Raw genomic sequence first — 17258 nt, 5'->3', positions numbered from 1 at the left:
TTAGTGGTGGATTATGGGGAAGCAGGCTTGGCCCTAAGGGGAAAAATGTAATGGTTAGAATAATGAAGTTGTTAAACGAAATGAAAGGATGAGCTTAATAGAGGAAACGACAAAACAAAGTGGTTGTGGTGGATCTGACTCACGAGAAACTTTCAAAAGTGTGGACAAGGGCATAACATTGGCAAACATGGTTAAGAAGATGAAGAAATCTAAAAGCAAATTAAGTTGCAGAATTAATGGAGGCTTAATTGGGAGGGGATTGTTGATGAGAAGTGGAAAAATGTGAAGCTTAATAAAGCCAAATGCGAAAAGATAAAGTTGGTCAACAAAATGGATCTGGTTCGAATTGATGACAAAGGTAGGCTTGAAGGTGCTGCGAAAGATGTACAGGGGAGAATAAAAGCTAAGTGGCCAGTAAAGAGGGGGAAAATAAGCAAAAATGCAAAGGAGGTAGTGAACAGGGAGAGCAATGAAAGTTTGCCAGAGATAATGACTTCAGAGGGTGACGTTCAACTTAGGAACAATAATTTGAAAAAGGAAGGTGAAGCCACTTGGAATACAGCTTGCAAGCTCGGCTTGTATTTCGTTGATAGTAAGGAGGATGTCACAAAGGAATTCACCAGGCTTGAAAGAAGATGATGGCGGAGTGGACAAAGTGAGTACAGGGAGAAGGTAACCAAGTGTGGGACTATAACCTTCCATGATTCTATTGACTTGGAATGTTAGGGGTCTAGGAAAGTGTGAGAAATGGAGAGTCATGGGTAAATTGATCAGTAATGTCGGTCCGAACATGGTCATGCTTCAAGAATCCAAGCTACAAACAACTAGTAATAAACTGGTTGATGCATTGAGGGGTAAAAAAATGTTCAAAGGGGTATGGGTGGACTCAAATGGGGCATCTGGAGGTCTTGTTTCTCTCTGGTAAAAGGACTTTATAGAGGTTGAAGCTAAAATCCTAAATAAGAACTTTATTCTTTTAGTTGCAAATGTAAAAAAAAGAAACTGGAGATTCGAAATCAGTAATATCTATGCACCATCAGATGATAGGTTAAAAATTGAATTATGGGATGCACTTATTGAGAAAATGAGAGATTTTGAGGTCCCATGGTGCTTAGGAGGGGACTTTAATGCTGTTCTAGGGCCTGATGAGAGGTTGGGGCCTTATTCAGATCACAAAGAAATGGAAGCGTTTTAGAATTTTGTTAATACTGCTGAGTTGGTCGACCTTTCAATGGGCGGCAGCAAAATCACATGGGAAAATAATAGGGATGTTGTGGTCTTTAGTAGGCTTGATCGCTTCCTTGTTGATGAGTCGGTGCTCGAGAGATTTCAGTTCATGAGACGGTGGTGTTTACCATCTTCGCTTTCAAATCATAACCTGGTAGTTTTGATAGAGAAATGCATCCAATGGGGTCCTAAATTATTTAGATTTTTTAATCACTAGTTAGATGACAATGGTTTCTAGAAAGTGTTTGCTGAAGCATGGGAGGAAAGCGGCTATAGGATTGGTGGTCAGGGGAAATTATGGCAAAGGCTAAGATCTATCAAACCGGCAATTAAGGAATGGCAGGCAACCAAATGGAACAGCTCTAAAAAAAAATCGCTACTCTTGATGGTGAAATTCAAAAAAAGATGGTTGAATGGCAGAACAGATTGACGAATGCCTCCTTCAGAGAAGAGATTAGAAAAATCAAGCATGAACTATGGGCTCTTTATAGGGAAGAGGAACGTTCTTGGCATCAGAAATCGAGGGTAAGGTGGTATCTCGAGGGGGACCGTAACACTAAGTTCTTCCATTCTTCAGCTTCTGCACGAAGGAGAAGGAATATGATTGATTGTTTAAAGATCAATGAAAGGGTGGTTAAGGATCCACAAGGCATTAAAGAAGAGGTGACGAGGTACTTTGAGAAGTTATACGAGGGTCAAAATGTGGTAGAACTTAGGGATTGGGAAATGGAGATTAAGATGTTGTCTGATAGTTTCGCTCGAAGCTTGGAAGAGCCATTCTCAGAGGACGAGATCAAATAGGCTATTTTTAGCTGCGACAGGAATAAAGCACCTGGTCTAGATGGTTTTAACTTTAATTTTCTGAAAGCCCAATGGTCAAAAATAAAGGTTGAGGTAATGAGTTTATGCATAACTTTTTTATCTCCGGGTGCTTTGATCAGAAGATTAATGGCCCATTTATCACACTTATCCCAAAAATAATAACCCAACTGCTTTGAATGAGTATAGACCAATCAGCTTGGTAGGCTGTGTCTACAAAGTAGTCGCTAAAGTGTTAGCTAATAGACTTAGGAAAGTTATGGAGGAGGTTATGGGGCCGAATCAATTTTCTTTTTTCAAAGGTAGACAAATTACTGATTGTGCACTCATAGCTAATGAACTCGTGGACTACTTGCGCAAGAGTGAAGAGGGGGTGTCTTCTTTAAAGTGAATTTTGAGAAAGCTTATGATAGTGTTGATTGGAAATTTTTACAGTTTGTGATGAGGAAAATGGGCTTTGGGGACAGATAGAGAACTTGGATTAGGTCATGTGTGTCTACAGCTGCTGTCTCGATTTTGGTCAATGGATCCCCGACTAGGCAAGTGAAAATAAAGCGTGGATTAAAACAAGGGTGTCCCTTGTCACCGTTTCTTTTTAATCTTGTTGCTGAAGTTTTCAGTGCCTTAATGAATAAAGCAGTGGCATGTGGTCTGTGTAAGGGCATTGAGATTAGGAACAGTGGAATCATGGTCTCTCATCTTCAATATGTAGACGACATTATGATTTTCAGTACCCCGAATATCCAGAGTGTCTTTAACATCAAAGGAGTGCTATGGTGCTTCTAAGTGATTTCAGGCTTAAAAATCAACTTTCGTAAAAGCAACTTGTACGGAATTAAGGTGGGTGATGTGGTAGAGTCATGAGCTAACATGATACCATGTGCAGTTGGTTCTTTGCCAACAACTTATCTAGGATTTCCACTTGGAGCTAGACACCATTTCATTGCTATTTGACATCCTATGATTGAGAGATTTGAGGCAAAGCTTGCGGGGTGGAAGTCCAAAACCCTTTCTAGTGGTGAGCAAGTTACTATGATCAAATCGGTATTGGAAAGCTTGCCTATTTATTTCATGTCGCTGTTTGAAATGCCGCAAGGGGTCGAGGAAGAGCTTGATAAAATTTAGAGGCGATTCTTGTGGAATGGCTTTAGTGATAAAAGGAGAATTCACTGAGTGGATTGACACTCGGTTTGCACTTCAAAGGAAAGGGGTGGTCTTGGTTTCATGGATCTTCGGTTGAAAAATAGAGCTCTGTTGAATAAATGGATTTGGAAATACAGTGAGGGAAGCGAGAGTCTTTGAAGAACCATTCTTGATGCCAAAATAGGGGGAATTCTTCGAGTCTTATCCCAAGAGACTCGAGTGGCAAATGACTGTCCTCTATGTGGAAAACCATTACTAACCCTCTTACTCATTCGAGGAGTTTTTCTTCTTTGTTATGTGTAGGTATTGGCTTCATGGTGGGCAAATGGTGGGCAATGGTGCCAAAATTCACTTTTGGGAAGATGAGTGGATTGATGGGGTCATCCTTCGTGTCGCTTTTCCTCGAATTTTTGCTTTAGCAACGAATAAATTAGGAAAGATCATCGAGTATGGTACATGAGATAATCAAGCTTGGCGTTGGCACGTCCAACTTAGACAAAATCCATTCAATTGGGAGATTGGAGTGTGGAAGCATTTTATGGAATGTCTTAACCACATACAGCTTGACGAGGAGGTGGAGGATAAGTTGATTTGGAAAAGCACGCTAAGTGGGTGCTACTCCCCCAACTCTTTCTGTGAATTAGCTTTTAGCAGCAATGGGTCCGAAGAGGTGTTGTGGAGAATTGTGGGTGGGGCTTGCTCCACCAAAAGTAAAGGTTTTTGTTTGGCAATTCATAAGAGGAAGAATAGCGTGTAAAGAGGAACTCGTCAAGAGGAATCTGCTTCATAGGGAGGCGGCTATATGTAATGTGTTTAACAATGATTTTGAATTGTGAACCACCTCTTCTTCAGATGCAAAGCTGTTTGGGACGTGTGGTGCATGTGGTTAGCTGACTGGGGCATTTTTACTTGTTTTTTGGGGGATGCTCCTACTTTCTTTTTAGCATGGAATAATTGTCCTGCTAACATTGTTAGGAGAAAAGTATGGAGGATGCCCTTTTTAACCATTGTATGGTCTATTTGGCTTTATAGGAATGAGATGGTTTTTAATGGGTTAACCTGGGATGCCTATAAGGTGCTGAAGATTATCAAAATCAAAATGACATGGTGGGTTAAGTCTAAATGGCCACAGGATAATTTGGACACTCTTGATATTGTGAGATTTTTGCATCTTGTTGCTATTCCAACAAAAAAAGAAAAGGTTAAAGTCCAAGTTCAATGGAAGTTTCCCCTAAATAGGTGGCCAAAATTTAACATTGATAGGGCTGCTAAGGGCTACCCTAGTCCTCTTGGCATTAGGGGTGTGCTAAGGAATGATAAAGGTATGGTGAAAATTCTTTTTTCGAAAACAAAAGGTTAGGGTGATGCCAATCTTCCGAAAATGTTAGCTACTCGAAAGGCTTTAATTCTTTTTATGGTAGCAGATTGGTGTCATCAGTTTGGGTTAATTATTGACACTGATTCTTTAAATGTTGTTAATTGGATCTTAAAACCACTTTCCTCTCCATAGCGCCTTAGAAATCTGGTGTTAAAAATCAAAGCTCTGCTGGGTAAGATTCCTAGATGGTAGATTATTCATATCTTGAGATCTGGGAATGAATTGGCAGACAGCCTTACCAAATTAGGGGTGGAAAGAGCAACAGACCTGTTGTAAGTTCTTCCTTAATTGTCATGTTATGCTTTGTCTACTTGCTCGACTTCCTCACGGGTTTTGATGACTCCTTTATGCTTCAAGATTCATGATTTGTGTGTACAGGGGTTTAATGTGGTCTTAGTTCAGCTTTGCCCATGGTGATATTGGGAGTTTTGAATTTTGTTGTTCTTGATTTTTGCTTGGTGCAGCAAGAGAAGGAAACAAGCATGCTGGTTACATTTCCTTGTCTTACTGACTTCTTTTGTGGTTTTATATTTTGGGCCGGTGGGGATGTGTTGGCTAAAAGGTTATATGTAAATGCTAGGATAAATGGTTTAAAGGGCAAGGTTTCCTTATCTGGTATTTCTGTCTACCAGTTTGTTACCAAAGGGTCAAGACAAGTGCTCTTTCCAGTTTTGACCCTCATCTGTTTGTATATGAAAATTCCTTTATTTATGAATGAACTCTAACTTTCAAAAAAAATATATGTTGTTTCCTTAAGAATTTTATACATGTTGAACCAATGAAAAATTGTTATGTCCAACTACCAAATAATAAGAGAGCACCTGAATCTAACATAGGAACAATCAAATTGAATCCAAAATTAATCCTAGAGAAAGTCCTCTATGTGCCAAAATTCAAGTTTAACCTTATTTCTATAGGTTAGCTTTCCAACCTTTTTAAAACCTCTGTACTTTTACTGATATGCATTGTATTATCCAGGACATTCTCTCATGGACAATGTGTAGGGTTGCTAGGGCCTACACAAGATTGTACTTGATGCAAGAAAGTTTAGAGAGTCAAGATTTTTCAAAGTTTCTTTTTGACAAACTTATCAAATTTCCCTTTACTTCATCTGTTAATGTTTGTAAAACAATGGACAAATGTTTTGATCTTTGGTATTTTAGATTAAGATAGGTGCCTTTGGAAAAGATAAATTTTATACAAAAACAATTTCCAAACATTAAATGTTTAAATGATTTGGTTTGTGAAATCTATCCATTAGCTAGGCAAAGAAAATTGCCTTTTCTTGTGCATGCTCAAAGCATAACAGTTGCTTTTGAACTGATACATGTATACATTTGGGGTCCATATAAGACCCCTAACTTATCTAACTGAAGGTAGTTTCTCACTATAGTGAATGACTATATGCATTTCACTTGGATTTATCCATAAAAAGTAAATCAGATGTGTTGTCAATTATACTAGCTTTTAATAACATAGTTTTAAAGCAATTTAAGTCTTCTGTCAAATTCATCAAATCAAACATTGGCTGAGAGTTTAGAATGACTAATTTTTTTGCTAAAACTAGAATTATACATCAATTGTCCTATGTTGAAACTCTTTAATAAAATGGAATTGTTGGGCATAAGCATCAACATATTTTAATGCTAGCAAGGGCCCTACTAGTTCAGTCAAACATTCTTGTCCTCTTTTCGAGAGATGTGATCTTAACTATAGTTCATATCATTAACAGGGTTCCCACAAAAGGCACTACAAAATAGATCACCATTTGAGTTGTTATACTACAACACACTACCTATATATGACCATTTCAAGGTATTTAGGAGCTTATGCTTTGTATCCATTCTATCACAAAATAGGAAGAAAATGAACAAAAGGGCCACAAAATGTGTGTTTTTGGGATATCTAAATAATATCAAGGAATATAAAGTATATGATCTTTGTGCACATAGGGTCATAACATCCAGAAACATAGTCTTTCATGAATCAATATTTCCATTTCAACATAAATAACATGATATGTAGATATATCCCTTTCATCAAGCACCTGGCATGCATATGAAATGCACTAATGAATTTTATTCTGATTCCTTGAATTATCCATTTCATGAGCATACACCTATTGAGTTTAACCAAAAAGAAGCTATTCCAAATTCAAATACACCTCAAACTTCAAGTTGTAGTGATTTCATACCTATATTGCTAAATTCTACTAGTATGCCTACTATTGTTAATGATTAATATGACACACTTGACAGTCAAGACAATCAAGACACACATGACTTATCTGCCAACTTACCAATTAGGAGAAGTACAAGAATTAAACACATTTCCAAGTATCTAAATGCCTACCATATTGATTTGCCATCACATTCTAGTGCTGTCACTGTGCATCCAATCACAAAATACTTATCTGCCAAACAACTTTCACTTGCACATAGAACATTTACCACATTATTATCACACTTATATGAACCTCACACTTATCATCAAGCTGCAAGCTATTCACATTGGAGAGAAGTTATGGCTACTGAATTAAAAGCTTTGTAGGAAAATGAAACATAGAGCATAATACCTCAACCTTCAAACTCTTATGTCACAGGCTATAAATGGGTGTAACAGACTAAGTTGAATGCAGATGGGAATGTTAAAAGATATAAAGTAAGACTTGTAACAAAGGGCTACAATCAAGTTCCAAGATTTGATTACCAAGAAACTTCCAATCCAGTTACTGAGCAGACAACTGTTAGAGTATTTTTTGCTTTGTCAACAACATTAAATTGCAACTTGTCACAGCTAGATGTGCATAATGCTCTTCTAAACGGTGACTTGGAAGAAGAGGTATATGTAGAATTACCACAAGGGTATGAAGTCTAGAGGGAGAATCCAGAAGGATCTAAGTTGGTTGGTAAACTTCACAAGTCATTATATGGCTTGAAGTAGGCTTCTAGGTACTAGAATTCCAAAATTAATTCATTAATCTTGTAAGATGGTTTCAACCAATCAACTATTGACTACTCTTTATTTACTATGAAATTAAATGATAAGGATTCATTGCCTTACTCTTTTATGTTGATGATATATTGATTGGAAGCACATCAATGCAAGCTATGGCAACTGTGAAACAGTTCTTGAAATTACATTTCAAGCTCAAGGACTTGGGGGGTTAAATACCTCCTGGGATTAGAAATAGCTAGATCTTTTGATGGAATCTCAATATGTCAAAGGAAGTATGGACTAAAACTTCTAGAATAACATGGAATGTTGGGAACTAAAGCAATTTACACTCCCATTGATTACAACCACAAATTACACAAGACTCAAGATGGAGAAGAGTTAGTCAATCCAATTGAATATAGGTAATTAGTTGGAATGTTATTGTATCTCACATTTAGCAGACTATACATATCATATGTAGTCCAAGTCTTGTCACAATTCATGGATAGACCTAGACTTAAGCATTTCATAACTGTTCACAGGGTATTGAAGTATATAAAAGGATCACCAGTAGAAGGTATTTTAATGCAGTCAAGTTCAAATTTGAAAATTACAACTTACCATGGCAATGACTGGGCAAGTTGTCAAGATTCCAAGAGATCAATCATAGGTTACAATGTTTTCATTAGGAATTCTTTAGCCACGTGGAAGTCAAAGAGTAGTCTGTTGTAGCCAAGAGCTCGGTAGAAGTAGAATACTACTCAATGGCATCCACATGCTATGAAGTCATCCAGCTAAAACACTTACTGTCAAGCTTTAGGGTGGAACATAAAAATGCAATAAGAAACTATCTCTTTGTTTTTGTTTTTAAAGTAAATATGTCCCCATTTTTGTTGGAATTAATTATAATATACTAGGATTCAATTAAAGCATTAAGAAAACTAAAGACTACAAATCTAAAATTTTCTCATTAGAGCTTAGAGCAAAGGAGTTTGGTTAAAAGAGAAAGACAATGAAAGAATAATTATTTTTCAAATGAATTAATTCTAACTTTCAATGTCTACTTATAGATAAATTTAGGCTAAACACCCAAATAAACTCCTAAATTATATTAAAAAAGTCAATTAAATTCTTAAATTTTTATTTTTGATCAAATAAGCGCTTTTGATTAACTGTTGACCAACTTTCGTTAGTCAACGATATAGTTGGTACTTTTATGTCACGTCATCTACTACATGATAAGTTGACGTGTTATTTCGATGATGTCACTATCACATAGTAGATGACGTAGCATTAAATATTTCTGATTAGGAATTATATGTTTATCTTTTTACTCATCCACATGTTTAAAACTGATTAGCTTAAGGATCAAGAAGAAAAAAATAAAAATACTAATTACTTTGTTCCCTAATTTGCTTAAGGATTTTAAAAAAACCTAATTACTTTCTTCCCTAATCTTATGGAAATTATATTAAATCATCTGATTTAAGGTTTAAGTCCAAAACTTACTAAATCATCTTAAAAACCCAAAATTAAAATAACCTTAAAAACAAAAAAGAATCAATATTTATCAACTTTTATCAGTTTTCTTTACTTGATCATATAGTAAATTTTATTAAATATCAAAATGATACAAAACACTAATCTATGAAAAGAATTAGTGGAAGACAAAAAGGTAACCCCTGTCATTCCACTGTGAAACACCGAAGTCATTCGCTGACTATCCCCTATAGCATAAGACATTACAAGAAACCACCAAGCCCTTACACCAGATTACAATAACTTTACATATGTAAAACAAAAAGTGTTCAAAGGACCATAAGCAAAATGGTTGCAGCCACTGGAGAATATAATAGTTTTTTTTATCCTTTTAACTAATTGATGAATATCATATGGCATACTGTGGTATACTACTTCCAAGAAAAAAATACATGTGGTATACTTATGGCTGAAATTCCTAAAAAGGATTCTTGTTTACTCCAATTCTATCAAGACCACTAGCCTTGGCCCAAATGGAATTGAATTGTCTGTCCATTATTTTACACAACAATATATGAAAGGCATGGTATAGTAGTATTTGAAACCTTTTTTGAGGGAATTAGATGACTCTTGTCTTTCTTACCAAAATCAATAGCCTTTTGATGGAGGATAGAAAAAATATACATAGTCATTTCCGTAGTCCAACCCATCGTTATCCCGTCCATGACTTAACTCGCTAGAATTTAATCGAATGCTTGTGTAAAAAGAATCTAACTTGTAAGTATAGTGTTCGATCCCAAGGTCATCTAGAGACTTCCAAGAGGTCAAAATTCGATTTAAACAACTACTTAGATTCAATCTAATCCCATAAATGGTATTAATAAAAGCTGTTTAATATGGTTTTTTTTTGTCTCTAAGATTTATTTGATTTTTGATCTCTATGATGATTTAAGAAGTTTTAGATTTAAACCCTAAATTAGATTATTCTGCTCGTTTTGTCACAAAAACATTTGCTCTATCATGTTAAGGAATAAAGAAATTAGGTTTTTTTAATTTTTTTTAAATCCTTAAGCATATAGATTAAAAATCAAAGTAATTTTTTTTTTAAATCTTTAAGCCAATCATTTTTTGGACATATGAATGGGTAAAAAGGTAAATACATAATTTTTAATCAGTCACATTTAATGTCTTTTCATCTGCCATGTGCTAGTGACATCATTAAAATGATACATCAACCTATCATGTGGCAAATGACGTGACATGAAAATGCTAATTGTATTGTTGATTAATGAAAGTTAATCAATAGTTAGAAACAAGGTTTAATTAATTCAAAATAAAAATTCATGGATTTAATTGAACATAGTAAAAAGATAAGGGCTCAATAACTTTTTGATACAGTTTAAAATTTTATTTATATATTTAATCATAAAATTATTATTCATCAAAAGTTATCACTATTTATGAAAAGATCATCATTATTCATAAAAAGTTATCAATTTTGAGTTTTAAATTAATAGAGACCTTTTACAAAAACAATTATTACTATTCATCAAAAGTTATCACCTCTGAGTTTTGATTTGATAAGCACCTTTTTGGTTAATCTCCTTCTAAAATAGTTTTGAAAAACAATTTGTTTTGTATAACTTAGATAAGTATCCTTTTACCTTCTAACTTAGAATCTAACAAGACTATTTCTCCAACAATCACAAGGCTAAATTGCACCATTTATCTATACATTAAGCATCTAGTTTAGACCATGCCATCTTAAACAAAAATTGTATATTCAGAGTCAATTATTATCTATATATAATTTTGAAAATATAGAGTTAAAAATGTCCTAATATTAAAATACAAGACTAAATTAACATCTATCCTATACACACAAATAAATGAAAGTAAATTATAAGTAAATAGGGGGCCACCATTAAAGTGAGATACAATATTCAAATCTTTATATTTTATGAGTTTTCATTTTCAAGTTTTCCTTCTCTATGATTTCTAAGTTTCTCTCTCTAAAATGTTAGGTTTTCAATTGATTTTTCAACTACAAGCTCGCCAAGGTAAGTTGAACAAGTGGTGAAGAATCAAACAAGTTCAAACTCTCAAGGCAAGACTATAAGGTAAGCTTTTCAGCTTGTAAGCCTTGTGTGCTCTCAGATCAAGAAAGAAAGGTAAAGTTATTAACAAATGATAAATTTACTTATACTTTTGAAGAATTTGAAGGTGCTTTCAATGAAATGGTACATAAGTATGACAAAGTAAATTTGGAAAATGAAGAAAGGATTTCAAGTCTCAACATTGAAAATAACTTCTTGGCAAATGTAAACCTTGAGCTAGAAAATGAAAATAAGAAATTCAAAATGAAATTCAAACTGTGTCAAAAGAATCTTAAGGTCCATTTGGTAACAAGAAAATGACTTGCCGGAGGAAAATTTTTTTTGTGTAAAATATTTTATAAGAAAATTTAATATTTTCTATTGTTTGGATAAATTGTCGAAAATATTTTTTGTTATTTGGATCATTTTATGAAAAATATTTTTCATTATGGTGGAGTTATTTAAGTGTTAAATTACAAAACAATATTAATATTTAATTTTCACTAATTTGGGATCAAAATTAAGAATAGAAATGAAAATGGACAAAATCAATAATGATATTTTTCAAATCATTTAACCACATATTTGTAATGAAAATAAACTCAAATTTTCAAAAAAAAATTTCATCTTATCATTTTTTATCATAACTATAAAAATATAAATATATATCAATTGTATAAGATATCCAAAACATATACTTATAAATATGTACTTATTAAATGACGATCATTGAAATATTTTTTGTAATAATTATTTGTAAGATTTATTCTATTTATAAATAAAAAATTTAATTGTATTGATTGATTTAATTAAAAAAATATTTTTTTAATTTAATAGAGTTGTATGATTTAAATATTAATATTTTAAATTAAGTTTTTTAAAGTTAAATATTAATATTTTTATTTTTTTAATATTTTAAGTTAAATATTAATATTCATCAAACTTATAATCATAAACTTAGTATAAAAATGTTTTTATTGTTCTCTAGAAAATGTCTTACGCCCTTCAAGAGCGTAAGACATTTTATGTGGTTAACTTTGTTAACTCATAAAACATTTTACATCTGAAATTAATTTTTCATCTTCCAAGCAAGCATAAGTCTTGAAAACATTTATCGAAAGATATTTTACTGCAAAACAAACAGACCCTTAATGACATAGAAAAGAAAAATGCAAAACTACGAGATGCATTTGAAAATTGCAATAAGAAAATTGATTAAATGGATCTCAAGAGTGACGAAATAATTTTTTTTTGTTTACTTTTTCTAAATTGTTTACTTGATAGAGATAAATAAATATGAGCTTAAAGAAAAATTATATTTAGCTATGACTAACAAAGGATCTAGAGAAATTTAGATGCTAAGAGTCAAGGGAGAATTTGTCTTGTGGGTAAATCAACGGCAAGAAGAAGCAAAGTCTTGAAAATGGACATACAATGAAAATAGGTGATTTTTGTGCCAAAAGTCACTTATCTGTGAAAAATGATTGATTTCATTCTTATATTTGATTGATTCATCTTGGATTAAATAGTATATATCATGTCTTGAATATCATTGATTGAATTTGACTATACGAAGTTGATTCTTGAGTCATATGTTTTTTTAACATGATTTGAATAAATGACATCCTCATGAAAATTTTTATGTAATTGATTGATTGCATTCATACATCATTAGATACACATGCATTCCTTCAATTCAAAGAAAATCATGTACTGAACAAATTTCTTCTATTAAAAGATTTCCTAAATTTGTTGTAACTCAAAATTCACAATCTTTTGAAACTATGAATTACAAGAATCATCACCTTCATTTTGAAAAATCAATTCTCTAATGAGTTGTTTTTCCCTCCTTGACATTCGAGAACCGACCTCTAGTATTTAAAGAATCGATTCTAGTAGTATAAGATTTTTTTAATAAGAAAAACCCTTGAACTTCGAATTTCAAAAGATATGTTTAAAATTTCAAAAGTCACTTTTGAAGGTTGGTTGATCTTGGGAAGGGAAATAGCATAAATCTGTCAGTTAGGGTCGACTACAGACTTCCCATAGTTGGCCCTAGGCTACCAAAATAGCCAAGTTCCGAACTTAAAAGACCCAAAATCGAATCTTTTTCATTTTCTCTCCTTTTTTTTCATTCCTTCACCATTTCCTCTCAAAATTTTACCCCTTTCAAACCCATTCAAATCCAACAATCAATCTTGGATTCTAAGTGTTAGAGGTAAATGATTTCATCTCCAAAAGTTAGTTATGTGATTTTTTATTTTCTCTTTCAAAAACCCAAAAACCTTAACTCCCAAATTGATTTTTTTAAGAACTAGGAGTTATTTGGAGTAAATGTGGAGCTTAAGAAATGCTTCTAGAGCTTTGAAGAAATTGGCCTTTTTTAGTTAACTAGATATTTGGGGTAAACAATAGTACAATCCAACTTCTAAGGTATGGGTTTAGCTCATTATTGAAAAATTTAAGCTTATGTGTTGAATTGCGAACGATTTGATTATTTTTGAAAAAGTTGGCATTTTTTAAAAGCCAGGATTTAATTAGTTTTGTGATTTTTCTATGTGTTTAAGGAAAGATTGAGTCATTTGGGCACGTTTATAAGGCAAAACATAATTCGAAGCTGAGGATTGAAGCTTGATTGTGAAGTACCTTTCATTTGTCAAGGTGAGTGGGAAAACTTTTATCAATAGGAGCATAATGATCAAGGTGCATGTATGCTTCTATAATGAAAATAAATTATGCATGTTCCGTATAAGCCATAAGGATGTCTAGTGGTAAAATACCTAGACTAGAAAACTATTATGAATGATGTGATATGCCTAAAGATAGCTTAAGCTAATGCTGTTACTACGAATGTATACATGATTAGTACATCTAGAAATGCTATGTCTAGATTAGCGAATGTTATGAAATTATGTGAATCGCTTAGAAGGATATGCCTAGGGTGATTATAGAATGTGATATGATAATGATACAAGCTATAATGAAATTAATATGATCATGAGTGACAAAGACTATTAATGATATGATGTATGTACTATCCGTGGATGATTTCGAGCAATGTTATGATGTTGAATAAGCATGTACCATCCATGGATGATTCCGGATGATGAATGAATGAAATGAGGTTGAGTGTGTCCATATTCCTGTGACCATGTATGTTCCGTTAGTAGGGATGGTGGTTTTGTCCTGCCTGTGATTCTCACTTATAGTGCTATGATGTCATCCGTTGAAATTATGCTGGATGATGATTATAGACTTCTTCTTTGTTAAGGTAATGGGACGCAACAAGACTTCATTGTTTGCTTCGGCAATGGGATGTGACATGACTCTATCGTTTGTTGCAGCAATGGAGAGTGACACAATATTCTATGTTGTCCATTAGTTGGCCACCGTACATGACTATGCTACTTCCAGGGATGACCGCTCTATAATATGATGTGATGACTATGTAGTGGCATGCCTTAGGATTTGAAATGTGAATTATGTTATGTGATGTTTATGAAATGATAATTAATGTAAGGGCTTGAGGTAAGAACCATGAATATTTAATTGTAATGTATGATGCAATACAAGCCTATCAAGCTTTAGGGACTAACACTCACATTGATCGCTTATGAGGTAACTGTATTGTATACGTAGACAGTCATATGGTGGCCCAGTTTATACAATAGAGTAAGTTGATACTTAGCGTTGATGAACAGATATGGTAGGCATGATAAACACAGATCACCCTACCCTTTTTCTGCACAATGATGTTTATATGTAACAGCATAATACGGCCAAGATGATGATGTGTTCATGACGAGTGATATTCGACCTGTCTTAATATGAGTGTGTTGAATTTTCTATTGTATGTGCATGTTAGAGGATATGTGTAACTACTATCCTTACACATATGCAATTGATATATGCTCCGCTCACTGCGTATTAGTGTGACTCACCCCCTTTGATTGTATTATGCTAATAAATAGTCACGAGGATCAGGTAGCTTAACGTTGTCGATGTCAGACACGTAATTTTTGGCAAGTGGTATGTTATTCACTATCTATGTATCTCTGCTAAGTCATAAACAAGTCTTATGCTTCCGTAATGTATAAATGGCTGTGTCTTAAATGGATTATGTGGCTATTGCACTACCTATATGATTCCATGTAATGAGATTATTAAAATGATAACAAGCCAATGTATGGCCATGTGGATTTTTATGCTTAAGTCCAGTGTAAGAACATGAACTATGGGGCTATATTATGAGCTATGTAAGTTTAGGCATTTAAATGATAATGGATATGATGTTAGCCAAGAGGCTTCATGTATATGATTTATGCTAATCAGGTTTATGACCGAAGGTTTCCTCGAGCCTCGTGGGCTTGCCCGCCAGGCTAGTGCATGCCGGTCTCAAACTCTCGAAATTGGGTTGTGACATGATGCTTGATGGAATACCTTGTACCAATGGAACAACATAGTCTCTCAATGAGCGATTTTCTTCCATTACTCTCTCTTGAACTTGTCGTTTCCCCTATTGTTCAGCTATTGTATTAAAAGAAGTAAAACCTTGGAAACTTTTTTTTTTACTCTTTGAAATGTCTTTTCAATTTTTGGGTCACAAGAGATAATTTTCATGTTTCTTGTTCTTCTTAAACAATGCCCAATACATGCCTGAAAAACACAAAAAAAAAACCTAAACTAAAGCAATTTTGTTTAATTTAATATCAATAAAATAAATAAGAAATGCAAATCCCCTATAACAGTGTCAAAAACTTGTTACAAAATTTTATACACGTAAGTATACATATCACTCAGGTAATATAGAGGTAAGTTAAGTCTCATTTCCTATGGAGATTTGCTCTTAAACTTATACTAAGTATTAAATTTTTAATAAAATTTGTCCTATCCAAGCACTTGATTTTTAATAAATGTAAAATTTACTACTGAAACTAAACTAAGGATATGAATTTGATTCTACTAAAGAAACTATTACTTTAAAAACATAGGATCATAATGTCTCTCAAAATTTCATTTGAATTAAATCTTCTCTTTTAAACTTAGATTAATAGGGTGAATGCTTAACTTAGGATCCAATTTTATGTACAAGTCTCTGTCGAGATTCTTGCACACATACTCTTCAAAATTAATTCCATACGTCTATGCAATTTAGTTAAGAAAAGCTCATTACGTCTATGTTCTAATATGGTTGCCTATAACATATAGGTCTATGTCTATCCTAAATACGAATTTATTGCGTAACCTCTAAGTGAATCGAACATAAGCTATTTAAATCAATGGTCTATTTTAAACTCTCTTTGTCAAGTTGCATGTAAAGACCCTAATCATTTCAATTGGTGATCATGCAATGAAAACCATTAAACATGGATTTGAATAAACCATACAATACCCATTGATACTAAGTAAAGAAAAATCATATATTCAAAATAAATATTGAAATAAACCATAATCCTAGAAAAAGAATTTAATTCATTATCATTTCTTCAACAAACATCACAATTTCAAGAGAACAAATCATTTCTACACAAAAAGGATAAGAGAGAAAGGAAAAACTAGAATGAAAAACAAGGTTATAGTTTATTCTTAATCTTCAATCATCTTCATTTTGTTCTCATTTCCTCCTTTGTAGAGCCTTTTTCTTTCTCTTTAAACTGCCTTTTTTTTCCTCTGTGACCTTGCTCTTTCAACTGTTGAAAATCACATATTTATAACCACCAAAAAGCACTAAAAAATAAAATCCCAAATACTTGTATTCTAGTGAAACACATCAGAGTGTTATGGCACTCCTCCTCAGCTGATGCAGTTCTAAAGGCTTGAGAATTTGTATGGAAGCAATGCTACTCCTTTGGGCACTGCTGCCTTGAGTCCTTCGATGTCGTTACATTGCTTCATTGTGCTGCCTTAGAGCAAAAGCTACTATAGTACCCCATCTTTCAACATTATTTTCTCCTACCTTAAAGTTGATCTGGGCAAAATGATAAACATGAATGTTGTAGTACTGCCTCTTAAGTTTTCAATGGACTAAGAATCATGTTGATTGAATCTCTTTAGCTCAAGTTAAGCTAGAATTACCGCTATATGTTTAGTGGAAATTTATACTTAGTCTCCATTCCATAGTTCATCACCATTTAACTTTATGCATTTGAAAACCTACAAGGATAAGGACTAAATTAGTA

General features: G+C 33.3%; 1 protein-coding gene across 1 annotated transcript; it reads left to right on the top strand.

Moving 5' to 3' along the window:
• The first annotated feature begins 330 nt into the window (after nt 1–330).
• Nucleotides 331–2028, top strand: LOC149527508 (uncharacterized). The gene is made up of 6 exons (XM_089782553.1): nt 331–623; nt 727–921; nt 1021–1152; nt 1243–1381; nt 1466–1570; nt 1648–2028. Exons 1-6 carry the CDS (start codon nt 331–333, stop codon nt 2026–2028), a joined length of 1245 nt encoding a protein of 414 aa, XP_089638679.1.
• The last annotated feature ends 15230 nt before the right edge of the window (nt 2029–17258 follow it).

Source organism: Theobroma umbraticum, unplaced genomic scaffold (genome assembly GCF_002168275.2).
Source record: "Theobroma umbraticum cultivar Fairchild unplaced genomic scaffold, ASM216827v3 scaffold_56.0, whole genome shotgun sequence".
NCBI classification, from domain to species: Eukaryota; Viridiplantae; Streptophyta; class Magnoliopsida; order Malvales; family Malvaceae; genus Theobroma; species Theobroma umbraticum.
The sequence above is the reverse complement of the archived record's forward strand: the minus strand, read 5'-3'. Positions and strand labels throughout refer to the sequence as shown.